Here is an 18,285-nt window from a genome sequence, read left to right on the forward strand (position 1 = left end):
CAGCTGGAATGGGTGTTGTTTCCAAAGAATTGCATTTATTTCGAGACAAACAGCAAACCAAGAAAAGGCGAAGTCAGCGTTGGCTGCTACTCGCATCCAACGCTGCTAAATAGCCAGCCGAAGCACGCACCCACAGCCCCGCCCAAACAAACCAATATCCGGCTCCCCCCTATTTACACTCCCCCCTCCCCGTCAGCTCCCTTTGATCCCTGCCTCTCCCTCAAACCCACCGCGCTCCTCTTGCCAGGTACGTACCCACCCAGCCCTAATCCCGCAGCCCCACACCCCATCACCACCGTTCACAACAACCACCTCCTACCCAAGGACGTTCCCTTCACGGCCCCGGGCCCCAGAACCCTCACCACCCCCCACGGTCCCCGGCACCACCGCAGTCCCGGTCCAGCGGGCTCGCTTCATAAGTCCAGGCTCCAGCCACATTTTATGAGGAACGGGCTAGCAGCCGCTCCTCGGCAGGGCCACCGGCAAGGCGTCCTTGTGCCAACGCAAGGCCTGGCGCCGGCTTCGTTGGTGCAGTCCCCAGTATCGGACGAGGTTCCACGCGAGGGACCTGGGCAGGCGCGCCCTCCTCTGCCAACTAGGAGTCCTCGGGGCAGGCCAGCGACGGGCAGGGGCCTGCGCGGCAGCGTTGCACAGGCACGTCTTTTCCGGTCAGCCGGGAGTCCATGGGGCAGGCCAGCAGCGGACGGGAGCCTACTCGGCGGTTTTGCGCAGGCACGCTTTCCTCAGCCAGCCGGGAGCCCACGGGGTGGTCCGGCACGAGCACAGCCGGTCGGAGAGGTGCCAGACGTCCGGGCAGTGCATCTCCCGCGGGAACGGCGAGGCCCGTACTTGCTGGCTGCGAGTCCCTTGCCGCGGGATGGGCGGAGAGGGCCCGTGGATGGGGCGTTCCAGCCACCCATCACCCGCCCTGCCGGATGTCGGGCCCGCGGGGCTCGACAGCTCTATTAGATGCAATTTGGTATTGATGAAGGATTAAACAGATCTGCTTTTTATCCAGATGTGTTAAGCTATAACAAATACTGCTGAAGGAGGATCTTTCTAACTACAGTAGCTTGATATTTCTTTGCACCTGCTTTGCCCAGGTGCCAGTACCGAAAGCTGTGGGGAAATAGATGCCCATGTTGTGACTGGTCCCATGTCAATACCCTGATGGAGTTAATAATGGGAAATAGGAGGACGGAAAGCAGATTTGTTTTTTGTTTTTGTTTTTTAAGATGTTGACTTTCATAGATGTAGTTAAGAAAATAAATTGGGTTTTTATATGCTCGCACATGCTTCTCCCTTAACTTTTCTAGTGAGTGAAGAAACTATCCATGGTGCAGCTGAATTTTTTCTTCTTCTTCTTTAATTTCTGTGCCTTTACACTGCATAGAAGGACATAAGTACATAAAGTCCATATTTATTTATAACTTAGTGCAGAAGGCAATGAAGTACATGAGGTGGACTTTACAGGTATCCTAAATTTTCTGTGTTCATATTTTGTCTTCAGACAAGAAACTTAATTTCTTTCTTCGTCCTCATAACTAAGTTCTAAGTCAGTGGCCCCCAAACCTTTGGGCAACAGGGACCAGTTCCATGGAGAGAAGTTTTTCTGTGGACCAGAGGGGATGTGGTTTCACATGCTGCCGGCATCCCACGGATGGGGCTTTTCTTGTTTGCACGGCTCAATTTCTGGCAAACCACAGCCCAGTGCCAGTCCTAAGTGTAATATACCCACAAAACAACAGGTAATCTTGACTTATGATCACAATTGTGGCTAAAAATTCAGTCGTAAGTCACTACAGACATGAGTTGAGGCACCCATATGACCAGACCTGATTTTTCAACTATTTTTATGGCAGTCATTAAACGAATCTCTTGATTGTAAGTCTGAATCACACAGTCATTAAATAATGAATGGAAGATTATCAAAGAGAGATCCAACCTAGAATTAGGGAGAAATTTCTTGACAGTGAGAACAATTAATCGTTGGAATAACTTGCCTTCATTCCACTTCATTCATTAATCGGTGGAATGACTTGTGGGTGCTCCATCACTGGAGTTTTTAAAGAAGAGATTAGGCAACCATTTGCACGGAATGATATTGTGTTTCCTGCTCGAGCAGGTGGTTGGACTAGAAGACCTCTAAGGTTCCTTCTGTAAGTTATTCTATAAGTTCTGTAAATAAAATGGTTGCTAAAAAAAAGAACCCAAAAAAGAACATTGTCCATGCCAGAACATTGCAACTCATGGTCCCATGACCATGGGACACTGCAGTCAGTCGTAAAACAGAAGCTGATTGCCAAGCACCTGAAATGCAACCGGGGTGGAGGGGAGCATGATATTTTATGATGGCCAGAAAGGCTTTACATAAAGCATCCTTTCTAAGGCCGTTGTAACTTTGAGCACTCATTAAACAACCATTTGTAAGTCAAGGACTATCTGTAACTGCAAAGTTGAAGAGCAGCGGGGACGGAGAAGCTTCTTTTTTTATTGAAAAGTTTTACAGTACATTTTATTTTTAACAAAACAAAACAACACCCCTCCCAACCCCCTCCCCTCTTCCCAACCCTCCCCAACACCTACCTCCCTCCCCCTCCCCCCTCCCCGACTTCCCAGAGCTAAATACAAGGTATAACAGTAAAAACAATCATAATCTACCATATGCAAACAACAATAACTATTAAATCTATCGCACTTTAACTCTTATAAAATAACTACAAGCAATATAAATATCACATCAGTACTTATTCAAATGCTAAGTGAAACTTTTTAGTCCCATATTTATTCTGAATATAATCAATCCATTTTTTCCACTCCACAATATATCTCTGTTGCGACTGGTCTTTCAAGTACGCTGAGATCTTTGCCATTTCCGCCAGGTTGGAAACTTTTACAGTCCATTCTTCTATAGTCGGCAGTTCTTCCTTCTTCCAATATTGCCCTACTAAAAGTCTTGCTGCCGTAATTAAATTCAACATCAACTTAGTGTCCACAACAGTAGTGTCAGAAGCTTCTTTTCAGAGGTCTTCCGATGTTCAGCAAAGACTCTTCAGATGAAAATCTCTTACTTGGAATCAAGTGAGATGCACATAATATCAGTAGCACAGCTCCAAGTGCTTTGAAAGAGGCTGGTTATAGAAACAATGGCTTCCCCAAGAATATCCGTATCAGGCTGAAATGTTAACTTTTCTGTTAGTTCATTGCTAACCTAGATGCTTGGGACACTTGAAAAGAGGGTGTGCATTAGGAGCCCTGGTGGCGCAATGGTTAGAGTGCAGTATTGCAGGCAAATTCTGCCCACTGACAGCAGTTCGATCCTGATTAGTTCAAAGTTGACTCAGCCTTCCATCCTTCCGAGGTCAGTAAAATCTTTCCGAGATCAGTATTGTTGGGGGCAATAGGCTGACTCTAAACTGCTTAGAGGGGGCTGTGAAGCATTATGAAGCGGTATATAAATCTAAGTGCTAGTGCTAATATGCAGATCTAGAGATGTTAAGAACTATCCTCTCTCTGTCTCAATGTTCTGCAAACACAAATGTATGATCTGCCAGTTGTAGGCTGTTCTCATCTTCAAAGGATTCCAACACCCGATTTTATAACTTGAGAAGGTGAGGCATGAGATCCAGATAGATCCCTCCTTGAGGAGATTGCTGATAATATCATTGTTCCTGTTATTCTGGCCCCTCTTTGACAGCTTTCAACTTCTTGCAAAGTGAATACAGTAAAAAGTCAAGGCAAACATCTGCGAACTGATTGAGAGATCAGGCCAGGCGGCAACCGGCTGACTCGCTCACTGGCTGAATGACTGGTTCATTTGTTGCAACAAAATAATAATAATAATAATAATAATAATAATAATAATAATAATAATAATAATAATAATAATAATAATAATAATTCGATCACCTCCAGTTGAGGTTCCTTCTGCAGCACGTGGCTTTTCTTTCAGAGTGAGAAAGTGTTTTTCTGAATGCAGAGTCCTGCCCTTGAAATAAAGTTCTAAGTTTAGAATTAGTGCCTTCTGGGCATGTGAAACATGGTAATTTCTGCCTGGGTGGAGCCAAATTTATCACGATGCTTCTCCTTTTCTCCTACAGTCCTTTTTCCACACTGTCTTGGAGAACAGCCATGCCTGTGAGACCTTGGTAGACAACAACCTCCGGGTGACAAACTGGAACCGCAAGCTGGGCTGCAAGTGCCAATATAAGCACATAGTTGATTGGTGCGGATGTTCCCCAAATGACTTCAAACCACAAGACTTCTTGAGACTGCAGGTACCCCAGACATTTCCATTTTTTATTTTTTATTTTTTTGGCATAATGTAACATTACTTCTACCCTCAGGAAGTTATTCATCCTTCTCCTTTTCATTTGCCCAAACCATAGTAGCTCAGCGCAGGCAAAATAGCAGAACGATAACAAGAATAGGCCCTTAAGTCAAACTCAAATTCGTCCACACAGTTTTTGTGGCAGCAGTATAGAAATTGTTTGCCATTGCTTCCTTCGGGATGTGTTTTTCTGACTTTCCAATCTAGCTCACACCCTGGAATACCTTGACACTCTCCCATCATCAAAATACCAGCCAGCTTCAACTCTACTTCATTTCGAACCTCAGGCAAGGTCAGCCAGGTTGGGTTACCCACTTCCTCTTTGCTGAGCAGCGGTTTTAGCTCCTCAGGCCCACCCCGACCGTAACATGGAGTAAGATGTTGCTTTTAGCCTTTGGTTTTATTTTTAGACGGCTAGCATTCGACAGTGAATTCTTTTGCACTGGGATGAAATCAAGAGATGGTTTTCATTCTGGTGGTCTTTCTCCCCCTCCCCTCCTTAAAAAGCAGATAAAATGCCATAAGTATTAGGCGATATTTTCAGTATTAAACGAAATCCAGAAGATGAGGGCATCACCTCAGACTGGCGGGAGGGAAGTGTAAAACGAATGTTAGAATGTATTCCTTCACAGAAAGAGTAGTGGAAGCTTGGCACCAATTTCCAGCAGAGGTGGCAGATCAGTCATCAATCACTGAATTTAAACATGTGTGAGATAAACACATGTCCATCCTTTGGCAAAAATTAAAATAATAAAGAAAAGTAAATGAATTAATTAAAAAGAAAACAAAAAAACAAACTCAGCGGGCAGACTCGATACACCACTAGGTCTTTTCCTGCTGTCAATTTTCTGTGTTCCTAAGTTAAGTTTAAAAAACAAAGAACAAAATAATTATCATGATATGAATTTCATCCATATATACTTTTTCTTCTCCTGAGTCTTTACATATCCGTAGTTTATAATTAATAACCGTCAGAGATTATTAAAGATTTATTGGCCCTTGCAAACATAAGTTAATTTTCAAAGTGATGGCTAATACATTTTCATATACAAGTATGTGGGGTTCGGGAGCTTCCGTTAATTCCCAGGATTTTGCGAGAGATATTTTAGAACAATTATTACATTGGAAAGTTTTAGATTCCAAGTGCAGACTGCTTTCTGGTAAGTTTCTTTTTTTTTAGTGTTACAGATTTAGCATTGAATCATGTTAGGAAACTTTTCCCTCTGTTTCTCTCTCTCTCCCATTTTCCAAATGTTTTTTTCTTCTTTCCAGCAACTCTCCAGACCTACATTTTTTGCCAGGAAGTTTGAGTCAACCATCAACCAGGAGGTGCTGGAAATCTTGGACACTCATCTCTATGGTAACTACCCAGCTAACACGCCAGCCCTCAAGGCCTATTGGGAGAGTGTCTATGACCGTGTGGATGGGCTGAGTGGGCTCAGCGACGTCATCCTGACTGTGTACACATCCTTCTCCAGGCTGGGGCTACAGAAAATGATATCTGCACCAATCCAGAAAAAAGACAGGCCATGCAGGTAGCGCAAGCGTGTGACAGAGCCTGGGGTTGCTTTGAGGTGGGAGAGCCTGGTCTGGATTTCTGGCCCATCGGTCATGTGGCCTAAAGGGAAAAGACATGTCCTATCCTGCTTAAGAGTTGACTACTTGGTCCTTTGGATCTCCCTTCTTACCAGAGGGATGGGATACTTTACCTCTGGAGAAAGACCTAAATCTCATGGGATTTAGGTTTCACAAACAGGCAGTCCAAATTTTGCTTCTGGTATCTGCCTGTAGAGATTGCTGTCATTTGAGATATCTAAGATGGGTTCATGGACTTACTCGCATAAAATAACTTTACTTTCTCAGTGGCATTGGATGCTCAAGGTAAGTAGTAGTCAGAATTTTCAATTAGGATCAGGACAACTCCGGTTCAAATCCATGTTTAGCTATGGAAGCTCACTGAATGACTGAGTTGTTCACTATGCATCTTACTGAGGAAGTGAATTGTTGTCTGGATAACCTGGAAGAGGAACCATGATGAGGAACCACCTTCAGCTCATGAAAAAAAGACAAGATCAAATTAATAAAACAGTATTATTCCAATAGGTCTCATTGGTCTTGAAATAGTCTATAGGTGGCTCAGATCTAGAAGCGTCTACATCTATCATGTCGGTTTTGCGAACTGATCTTTTAGACTGGCTAAAAGACTTTAAGACCTCAGTGGAAAATAAACCTATTGAACTCATTGGGGCTCAGGACATTTGGTTGTGAATTACAAATTTGGAAGTTGATGGGTTGATTCTCACTTCTACTGTTTAGGTGGGCCACAGTAAGCAAATTCTCTACCTGACTCAGTTTTTTCATCTGCAATATGAAGGATAATAATAATGAACTTTTCAGAGCTGTTCCTAATTATGCTTATCAAATATTCTGACTGTTTGCAAGTGCTATTCAGGGTTGTTATTGCTATTGCTATTACTGCTACTATAATTAATATTATTGTAATTGTTATCATATTTCTCTAGGTTTGAGCCGCAGGGTTTTCCCTCCAGTGTCCACTTGTATTTTTATGATGACCATTTCCAGGGCTACTTGGTGACTCAGGAAGTTCAGAATTCTGCAACTCAGCAGATGGAGTCTCTAGAAATATGGATGATGCCCCGTGGGACTCTCAAATTAGCAGCTAGTGGCAAGTCAGCCAACCGTTTGCAGAATCTTGAGGTGCGATTCCTGTTTAGCTATTCTGTTGTTCTCTCCTGGCTCTAATTAATCCAAATGCTCTCTCTGCTTCAACCAATGTATCCACCTTCTCCCCACCCCCACCCCACCCCACCATGTTATCAATATGCAGCTGATGTCCAGAAGATGCAATCATTAATTCAGCTTCTTGAAGGAAATCATGGTAGTCAACGACTGTGGATGGACTTGATATTGCTGAGCAAGCACCGTCTCAACAATATATAACAATTTCAGTTGATCTGCGTTTCTGTTTTATGAGAAGTCCTTTCTTCAATATTTTGCAGCTTCCTCCAATTCTGTCTGTTCCTGACAGTGACATTCAGTAGACCAGCAAGTGGAGACAGAGATTAGTCTTTACTCCCTGAGCTGTATGAAGCCTATGAAAAGTATGAGGCAAAGAGAAGATGGCCTCCTCCATTCAAAATAAGGTCATTGAAGAATACTTGGGCAAGAAAAAGGATTCTGTGGTTGAGAATGTGATCTGTGAAAAAAAGCCCCAAAGCAAGACTGTAGGAATTGAATATGACTGAAATAGCCTTCTCTGCAACCACAGAACTTCAGGTTTTTTTCATGATTCTGTCCTATGTGGCTGTGAGGTGTTATAATATAATTAATAGGGCGATGTGTTGTGTGAGGGAGCGCAGTGGCTTAGCGGTTAAAGACACTGAGCTTGTCTGCTGGAAAGCTGACAGCCTGGGTTCAAGACCCAAGTGCTGCAGGATGAGGTGAGCTCCTGTTTCTTGCCCCAGCTCCTGCCCACCTAGTAGTTCGAAAGCATGCAAATGCGAGTAGCTAAATACTTCAGTGGGAAGGCAACAGTGTTCCGTGCACCTTGGTGTCTAGTCATACTAGCCACATGACCACCTGGAGTCAGACACAACTGGAAAGGGGAAGCCTTTGCCTTTGGGATGTGTGAATCTTTCCATCCAGATGGGTCACCTTGAGAAGGATGGTGTGTCAACCCAGACTTGAGTTCTCTGAATAGTGCTCCCCATGTACATGATATGAACTCTTGTGGGTGGCTGAACGAAGAAAGCCTTAGGCAAGGCAAATTTTAAATCTTTTTCTGTGCGGATATGCTGGCAGAAGAAAGGATTTTTTTTTCTAACAGCATTTGGAATAGAAATGCATGTGGCAATGTATTCTATCTTTGTGTAGGAATACAGCTGGTCCTCGACTTAAAACTGTTCATTTAGTGACAGTTCAAAGTTACAACAGCACTGAAAAAAGTGACAACTGACCGTTTTTCCATACTTAACAACTGTTGCAGCATCTCCATGGTCATATGATCAAAATTAAGACACTTGGCAACTGATTCATACTTATGACGGTTGAATTGTTCCTGGGTTCATGTGATCACCTTTTGCAACCCTCTGACAAGTGAAGTCAATGGGGAAGCCAGATTAACCCCACAGCCATGCTACTAACTTAACAACTGCAGTGATTCAGTTAACAATTGCGGCAAAAAGGTGGTAAAGTGGGGCAAAACTCCCTTAATTGTTGTGATTCAGGGTCAGCCTGTGGGTTCGGCAGTTGGGTCAGACGACTCAGAGGAGGAGGAGGAGGGGGGTGTTGAAGAGCTTGATGAGGGGATTGGACAGCTTGATGAGAGCCCCCAGCAAGGCCCCTCTCATCTGGTCACGATGCAGACCCAGCTGTGTGAGCCTGACAGCGTGGATGAAGATGACCCACAGCTGGCCCTGTTCAAGGACGCCCAACACAGGAGGCAGTCAGTCAGGAGTAAACAGAGGAAGGCAATGGGGCACCTCGGAAGGAGGCACAGAGAGGCCACGCCCTGAACTGTATTTAAGGGGAATGTGTGGGAGGGCTGGTTTGCTGAAGGCAACCGCTTGGATTGTTCCTGCTTCTTAGCTCGTGTTTTATGGTTGGTGTCTTGTCTTGCTCTGTTTTATGTGAATAAATTTGGCAGGCGTAATTCCAGCCTCTTGCCGTTTGTAAAGGGGTTGTCCCTGCCTTCTCTGCAGGACCGGTAGCAGGCTGGTACAGAACATTAATAACTCTCTCAGCAGGGGAAATTTTGGGCTCAATTGTGGTCCTAAGTCGAGGACCACCTGTATTTCTTTTCCAAGTGCTTACTCGATGAAAGGTTCTAAATGTTTCTTGCCTATTGAAGAACATCTTTCCCGTGCTGTGGGTGGGTGTTCTTCCCCATTACAAACACCTCTTTTCTGTCCACTCTTTAACAGGTAGGTACTGAGTGGGACCCCAAAGAGAGGATCTTCCGCAATTTTGGTGGCCTGATTGGGCCTTTCGACGAACCAGTGGCCATGCAGAAATGGGCACGGGGACCCAACCTCACGGCCACCGTAGTTTGGATTGACCCCACCTATATCATTGCCACGTCCTACGATATCACAGTCGATGCAGATGCAGAGTACACACAGTACAAACCGCCTCTCAGCCGGCCCCTTCGCCCAGGTGCTTGGACCATCCGCCTTTTCCATTTCTGGGAGCCCTTGGCAGAGAGCCAGTTCCTAGTGGTCCCCCAGACCTTCAATCAGAAGCAGCCTCTCCGGAAAGGTAAGTGGGCTAAACTGGGAGTGCCTGGAAACAAATAAGGAGTGTGAACTCAGGAGAAGGTTTCAGCTAACGAAAGGGACCTCTACCTTTACACGTGCGCTTGTGTGTATGCGTGTGTATGAATTAGAGGGAGATCCCATTTTTCTTGCATATGTGGCTCCCTCGGGAACAGCTAAAAAGAGTTGCCATGTGACCAGGTGGACAGCAAATAAATTAATTAAATAAATAATAAACGATTAAAGGCTTGTGCATAATGGAATGAATGTGTTGAAAAGAAAAACCAAAGGCAGACAAACAGAAGTGACAATAAAGGCAGGTACAACGGTTAAACGTATCGAGCATTATGTAGTCTGCCTGGGAAAGAAGCATCTTCTAAAATCAGAAGGCCTTGAACAGACAATGAGCAAAGAAGGTACCAATTCTGTGAGACACAGTCCCGTAGTTAATGTGATGTCAGTCAGAAGGCCCTTCTTGTTCCACTAATCATACTTTCATTATGGGACACACAGAAGGGCTTCTCCATCAGAGGACACTATGGATAAAGTATTATGGGAGAAGGCATTTCTAAAGGTAATCCGGTTTTAAAGGGCCAACACCAACACTTTGATGTGTATTAGAATTCTGCACCAATGATCAGTTCAAGACCAGTGTAAAAAGCAAATAGCTGGATTCTGGAGTAATCACAGTTCACAAAGCCTATTTAGATGGAAACTCCAAGTAGAATGTGTTACAATAATCCAATCTGGATATAATTAAGGTGTGTATCACCAAGGCCTTCTCTGACGTCATTAGGAGTTGTCATTTATGAGCATCCAAGTTGAGCAGAAGCACTGCTGGCTGCAGCTGTCTTCTGAGTTTCCGCATGGAAGCCACCCAGAATTGCTTCAAAAGAGATGGGTGGCAAATAAATTTAATAAAGCAAAATAAAATAATAAAAATAAAATAATAACAAACTTGAATCCAGAAGAACCTCCAGATTAGCTATCTGATTCTTCAACCTCCAAGACAGGCTGAAATCAGTTTTCTAATTCCATCTGCTTCCTGACTAAGACCACCTCTCTCTCTGGGTTAAAGCAGAAAGTATTAGCCCATATCCAGTATCCATTATTGCTACTAATTCAGCATATCAGCAGTTTATTGGCAGTAGATAAAGAGGTATGGAGCTGTGTCTATGTGTATGCACATGCATGCGTGATGTGTTTTTAAGGGCCTCCAGTGTATTCATACATTACATTTATGACTCAGTCTTTTGTGTACATTTATGACTTAGTCTTTTGTGATTCCCTGAAACATAACTAATTTCCATCACTCTGTTGTCTGCAAATGCCCTATATAACGTTGTCAGAGGTTTGCATTAAATCCCTCTTTCAGGATGAAGGGGATATTATGTAAATATGACCCTTGTCAAAACAGCAACAATGCAGTCCTTAGCATGGATATTTTGAACTCTGACCATATATAGCAAGCTCAGAATTCGCTTTTGAGGCACAGCAGCAATGATCTCTCTCCTCTTCTCAAATTAGGGTGCACACATCATAGTTTTGAAAATATACAGAGCTTGATTTAAAAGAACATTTAATTCCAGATCAGTAGGCGAAACAAATATAATGCAGATTTTTGTGTTGCCACAATCTCCTTTTCTTTCGAAAAGACCCAGAAACTATAATTGTCATAAAATTAATCTATAAAGCTCTACATAGTTTGATTCCAAAGTATTTCAGGAATTGTCTCCTGCAAGTAGAATGTGCCTAATTTACACATGTATGTGTGGAAAGGTTTATGGTCCTGTCCTTGCAGACTCCTTCATATTGGCCCCCGGGATTTGGATACCCTGCTTCTGGATCTACACTTGCTCCCTTCCAAAGAATATTTCTCAGGCAGTGAACACTGCACTATTTAATTGGGTGTTTATGCTGGGTGACTTTTATGGTTTTGGTTGACCCATTATAGATGGGATAACAAGTTCTTCTCCTTTATATTTATGGTCAGGTTTTTCATTGAAATGCTTGATTCCTGTATTTTTAACCTTACTACTATAAATCTCCTGGGATTATAAGCAGTTTTGAAACTTGTTACAAAACACTTGATAATGGCAACCAGAAGGGAGGAGGAATTTCAGTTTACTGATCCATTTACATTAGCAGGATGCCATTTTACATTCCTCTTTTCCTAATGCAGGTGTCCAGCTCCTTGCAGAGACTGGATATCTTGTCTGTGATTAGGGGAGAAATATCCTTAGTCGCCCCCAAAATGGTGCAAGTTTAAATTCAGAACGATGGGTGAAGTAGATATGGGTAGAAAGTAAAGATGATCTTGAGAAAGAAAGGTGGGGTGGGGTGGGACTCAAGCACAGTCCGACTTACAAAGATTTGGTTATGGTAGCCAATATTAGTAAAAGTGAATTTTAGCCTTCTTGTGGAGTTAATTTCTTGCTTGGCCTTCTCAGTGGGGCTGATAGTGTGCCTCCCCTTCCCCAATGACTGTTAATGTTAAAGAGGGAAGGGAAGGAAGGCTTCTTTCTCCCCTCCCCCACCCCCGCCTTCAGTTCCATCCTCCAGTTATTTTGCCCAAAGGCCACCAGTAATAAGGACAAGAGACAGGAGGGATTCAAGACCAATGACTGTCTGTTGAATTGGTTCTAGTAGAATTGTACAAAATATTTAATTTAATTTAATAATTTAATTTGTATACCGCCCTTCTCCCGAAGGACTCAGGGCGGTGAACAGGGCAATACACAATAAAGATAGAATACAAAAATTAAAAAGCCATTAAACATTATGCCCATAAAATTAATACATATTAAAATTAAGACTATTTATAAAAAACATTTATAAAAACCCAACCCCATCCCGTCAGACCAGGCCAGCTTGTTCGAAAAAGAAAGTGCTCCATCACGGAATCTTCTCAATTGTTCTGAGATCGAACCATTTGCCGAACAGTCAGAAGTTATACTCCAGGTTAATAGCTTGCTTCTAGCCTAGTACAGGTGGTCCTTGACTTAAAACTATTCATTCAGTGACCGTTGGAAGTTGCAACGGTACTGGGGGGGAAAACGACTTACTGTTTTTCACACCTAACAACCACTTGCAGCGACACCCCCCCCGTGGTCACGTGATCAAAATTCGGATGCTTGCCCGCTGGTTCACATTTGCCACAGTTGCAGTGTCCCAGGGTCATCTGATCACCTTTTGCAACCTTCTGACACACCAAGTCAACGGGGAAGCCAGATTCACTTAACCGCCGTGTTACTAACTTAACAGCTGCAGTGATTCACTTAACAATTGTGGCAAGAAAGGTCGCAGAATGGAGCAAAAATTCACTTAACAACTGTCTTGCTTAGCAACAGAAATTTGGGGCTCAGTTGTGGTAGGTCGAGGACTTACCTGTACACATGATTCCTGTACACTATTTGGGGGATGGCATTTAAATAAAAATATATGTAAATATACACATACGTACTTAAAACGTGGGCAGATTTATAGGAGCTCTTTGTCTTTGCTCATCTCCTCTCTCTGTCTCTGTGTGTGTTCTGACTCAGATGATGGCAAGTGGCTCCATGCTGGCCCTCCCCGGAACGAGTACATGGAGCAAAATTTCCAGGGCCTGGCTGGGATCCTGAACCTTCCGCATTTGGATGAAATCGGGCGAGCTTCCCAGCAGCATGCGCAGCTCTTTGGCCATGCTCTAGAGAACTGGACAGACAGCAGCATCAGCAGTTTCTGGTCAGTAGCTGGACTCTGTATGGCGAGCCCTTCCAGCTGCTCGCCCTTGGAGCTCTGTAACAAAACCTCTTGGAGCTCACTGTCCCCGGACCCCAAATCAGAACTGGGGACCATCAAGCCTGATGGACGGCTAAGGTAGCAGGGGCAGCTGCAGCACACTCTTGGGATCAAGGAAGCATCCCACATGGAGGGCACGGGGTGAGGAGGGGGGATATGAGCCCTCCTCTCTGCAGGGAAAACTCTTTATAAGACTTCAGCCTGTGAAAATGCACCATTGTCACGTGGGACAAACACGGGGACAGAAACATTTTGTCGTGGCAGGCTTAGCGGTGCAAAAAGTGGCAGAGCAGAATTCCCCACCACCGTTCTCAGGATTTGCTGGAAAGCAGTGAAGGCAAGCAAGAGGAGCAACATATTTATAAGTCAGAACAACGGAAACGTTCTTGACTGACAGATTCAACCGTTAGCTTCCTGGCTTCAGCGCACCTAAGTCAGCGGGGCCTCATCAGTCATGGAGTACGCTCTGCAAGATCAGGACACTCTGTTCCCAAATGGTTGCTGGCAAAGCATTCTGGGAAATGACAGTATGGAGTCAAGGAATACAGGAAGCCAGTTCCTTGACAGACCTGTTTTCCATCTTCTTCCTCCATCCCTTTGGTTCTTATTTTTTCTCTCTCTTTTTTTTTAATAAAAGTGCATGTGTATATATAAGACAAAAGTGCAATATAGACCACCATCATCTTGCCTCTCCCTCTTCTGCCTCAGTGTTTCCATTCTCTTCTCTAACTTATTGTCTTGATGTTTTATAGGGTAAAAAAATTGAGTGCCCTCCTAGGCATACTAGGTGATTGGGTCTTGATGCTAAGATTTAAAAGTTTTTTCTTCTTGAGGGCAAAATGGAAATGAGCTCCCCGTTCTGGCCTTACAGGAGCTGGGCATTTCTGGCCAATGTGCCAAGCTCCCCTTTAAATGGAACTGCCAGTGATGCCAAATCCAATGTACCCACTAATGCCTGTTGTGAGGTATCTTAAGCCTTACCGCCTCATCTATCTTTCCTCTTCCAGTGTGAATTCTGGCTATGGCTACACATTGTTGGAGCTAGGCTAATGGCCCTAACTATTCTTTCTAAAAGACATCTGAAGCAAAGCATTATATATTTTTCCATTTGCTTCTTTTCATTGGATTGCTGGACATCTGCTATCTCCTGTTACCTCCCTCGGATTCCCCTAACCTGTTTCATCTTTGCGACGGTTTCTTCAGTGTTGTTTCGTCTTTCCTTAATTTTTCATTAACACTTAAGCTTGTCAGGTTCAGACATTACTGTGTCCTGCACACATCTACATCTCCTCAACCTGCCCTTTACTGGAAAAGCTGTCCCTTTAAGAGCTGTTGCTCCTTCAGCCAAAAACATATTTCCCATCCTCAGAGAGTGATGCTATTCTGTACTGAATGTTGTCCAATGTCTATAAACATATTTCTTAGTCTGATCTGCTCTTTCAGATGCATCCTAGAAAGCTGAGTGAACCACCCCCAGTTGAACTGGGGCCAGCAGTGTCAGAGTTTGTTGTCTTTTCTAATGGTTATTGGAGGGGGGAAGTATTAAGAAGTCATTCTTTGGAATACTTTTAATGTGTGCCATATCAGAATATACTGATCAATACTGATCAGGGTTGGAGAGCTGATGCATTCCCAAATTGTTGAGTTTCAGTTTTCATAAGACACTGCTAACATGGCCAGTGGTTAAGAAAGATGGAGGCTGTAGTCTGCCATTGGAAGAGCAACATGGGGAACCCATGACTTATTTCAAGTAGAGTGATTGTTGCCTGTGAAAAGGGATTTTAGAATGTGTCTATCCCCCACTCCCCCAGCTGAAGTTCTGAAGCAACTTCAGAAAGATTTTAAAAACATTCTGGTCTCTGGTTTTGGTCCAATCTTTTCAAAACCTGCAGGTGGTTAACCTCCTGGGTCAAAAGTATAAATGACCAGGGTTGTCTGGTTTTAAAAAAATAACCTTCCATTTTAAGATCTGCACTGATGTAAGAAACAAAGCAAATGGAAATGCTTGTTGATGAGGTCTGGCAGAACAATAACACAATTGTTTAGGATCAGTTCTGCCACACGTAGCAATAGACCATGGGGCTGGGGAAAGAGTAGTACCTCAACCTGGAAAAGGGACTCACAAAGCCACTTCCCTATACTGTGCTAAAAGGAATAACTAGGCAGAATGTCAGCTGCAACCCTTTCCAAAGAATGAGTGATGAAAAATGTGGTGTCAGAGCATTATGTAAAGTTGTCTTATATATGCAAGATAAATATATATCTCTACAGCGTGAAGAGTGTGAAATTCTTGCAGTTGATTTCCTTGACTCACTCAAGAAATACCAGGTTGTGTTTTGCAGGCAGGCTGGGGATCAGTAGCAACACAACCTGCTGTCATAAGGCTATTAGAAGGCAAAACTGGGAGAACAGAAAAAGGAGGCTGTATTTCAGTGGTTAAAACTGGCTTCCAAAAAAATCTATCGCCTTTGCTGGAAGGAAGAATTAATGTAGCACCCATTGACTGTTAACAACTTAAACTCTGAACACCAGACAAACTTTTGTGCCTCTAGAAGGAGGATGGGATGTGTCACGATTTCTTCCTCTTTCTCTGAGCAGTCTATACAGTTCTTTACTAGCTTTATTTAATTAGGATTCCCAAATCCAGGATACATAAAAAAACAGGATAATCACTGAATGACACTCAGAATACTATAGTTTTCTTGGCAATCTGTGCTGCCAATGAATGATTGTCTAGATTTTTGCAGCCTGGATCCAATAGTCCTGATTTAATCAGCTTTAAATGGGTAATCCAGTCCTCTGCAATTTAGTTACCTCCAGATAAATGGACTTCATGTCTGGATTTTGAGGAAGGACCAAAATAGCTGTGAACTTTGAGAAGTAACATCCACATGTCTGAAAGGTGCTAGCCTGAGGAAGATGGAAATAATAACTTGTTTAGTACATTATGCTAACTAAGCAATTCACTGTCAGTCTGTATTTTATTTACAAATTTGGATTACTTTGTAAGATTTAGACAACTCATTAAGCTCTAAATAACATAACCCCCGCACATGCGTGCTAGTCGTTTCCAACTCTAGGGGCCAGTGCTCATCTCCGTTTCAAAGCTGAAGAGCCAGCGCTTGTCCGAGGACATCTCCGTGGTCATGTGACCAGCATGACTAGACACCAAAGGCGCACGGAACGCTGTTACCTTCCCACCATAGTGGTCCCTATTTTTCTACTTGTATTTTTACGTGCTTTCGAACTGCTAGGTTGGCAGAAGCTGGGACGAGTAACAGGCGCTCACTCTGCTACGCGGCACTCGGGATTCGACCCGTCAAACTGCCGACCTTCTGATCGACAAGCTCAGCGTCCTAACCCACTGAGCCACCGCGTCCCTAAATAACATAAATAACATACTGTGGTGAAATTCATTAGGCTAAATCAGATGTCTTGAAATCATATAATTCTTCCACATTATCTGTTCATCTTATGTTCCTATTGAAAAATTAATTTTGTCCAAAGCAAAATTTTGGAGTGCACATTGTATGGAGCCATTTGATCCAGAAGCTGATTTCAGAAAGATTTTGTGCTTTGCCTTTTTAAAGTTTCTAATTCTTATGGTTATGGGCAAGATGATTTCATCAGCAATGCAGCTAAATTTGAGCAAAGTTTTTAGTAGTCAAATTGGATGGATCGCAGCCTCTGTTTTTAATTTTATTACATGTCTTCAGTTGTTGCAAGTAAGCAGACCTGTGATGGGATTCGGGATAATTAAAGCAGCAATTGCATATGTTGGGTGCCAAATAAAATCAAAGTTAGTAATTATGCCAGTGGAGAGCAATGCACAAAATGAAGTATTTGTAGAATCTGCTGATAGGAGCATATCAAAAATTTGAAGGATTGCAAAGTTACTGTGTTTGCAAAGTCTGAATGAATTCATTATTGCATTATTGCAAAGGAGATGAATGAACTAATCTTTGTGGAGTGTTTAAAGGCCACTTGCATAAAAGCTGGTATAAGAGCTGTCAGGTGTGATTAAGCTCACCATCTCCCCTTTTACTATCATACACTCCACGGAGGCTTTCTACCTTCTGATATTATCACATTCTTTTAATGAACCTAATGAGAGCTGATTGAATAAATATGGCATTGTTCCAAACCAGTAAGTAAACTTTGAAACAGCAACAGGGAGATTTATTTTCATTGGCTGCTGATTGTATGGAAAGGGGGATGAGGTGGAATGTTAAAAACAGTGCTGGGTTTGTAGCCTTCATTTGCTGTGTGTATGGCTTGAAACTAAGATTAAGAAAACCAACATCATGGCATCCGGCCCTCTCAATTCCTGGCAAATAGATGGGGAAGAAATGAAGGTAGTGACAGATTTTATTTTCCTGGGCTCCAAGATCACCGCAGATGGTGATCTTGGAGCCCAGGTAGAAATTAAAAGACGCTCCTAGGAAAGAAAGCCATGGTAAGCAAAGACATCACCCTGCCAACAAAAGTGCGTATTGTCAAGGCTGTGGTCTTCCCAGTTGCAATGTATGGCTGTGAAAGTTGGACCATAAGAAAGACTGAGCACCAAAGAATTGAGGCCTTTGAACTATGGTGCTGGAGAAGACTCCTGCGAGTTCCTTGGACTGCAAGGCGTTCAAACCGGTCAGTCCTAGAGGAGATCAACCCTGACTGCTCTTTAGAAGGCCAGATCCTGGGGGTGTGAAAGCCCTAATAAGCAGGCATATACATAGAATGAAGGCTACTGCTAAGTTTGTAAAGCCGCCCTGAGTCTTCGGAGAAGGGCGGGATATAAATGGAATTAAAATAAAAATAAAATAAATAAATACTTTGGCCACCTAATGAGAAGGAAGGACTCACTGGAGAAGAGCTTAATGCTGGGAAAGATTGAGGGCAAGAGAA

The 18,285-nt window shown here is 43.3% G+C and overlaps 1 protein-coding gene across 1 annotated transcript in view; it reads left to right on the top strand.

Annotated features, from left to right (window-relative positions):
* Positions 1–15,578, top strand: part of XYLT2 (xylosyltransferase 2) — a gene marked incomplete at its 5' end in the record, with an annotated part of 48,793 nt that extends 33,215 nt beyond the window's left edge. Inside the window, 5 exons of the mRNA XM_083351580.1 lie at positions 4,101–4,277; positions 5,603–5,865; positions 6,853–7,048; positions 9,274–9,607; positions 13,146–15,578. Of these exons, the coding sequence (XP_083207706.1) occupies positions 4,101–4,277; positions 5,603–5,865; positions 6,853–7,048; positions 9,274–9,607; positions 13,146–13,468 (1,293 nt within the window). The 3' untranslated portion in view covers positions 13,469–15,578. The remainder of the gene's footprint in view (positions 1–4,100; positions 4,278–5,602; positions 5,866–6,852; positions 7,049–9,273; positions 9,608–13,145) is intronic.
* Positions 15,579–18,285: the final 2,707 nt, after the last annotated feature.

This window comes from Vipera ursinii (assembly GCF_947247035.1).
Source record: "Vipera ursinii genome assembly, chromosome: 2".
Taxonomy (NCBI): Eukaryota; Metazoa; Chordata; class Lepidosauria; order Squamata; family Viperidae; genus Vipera; species Vipera ursinii.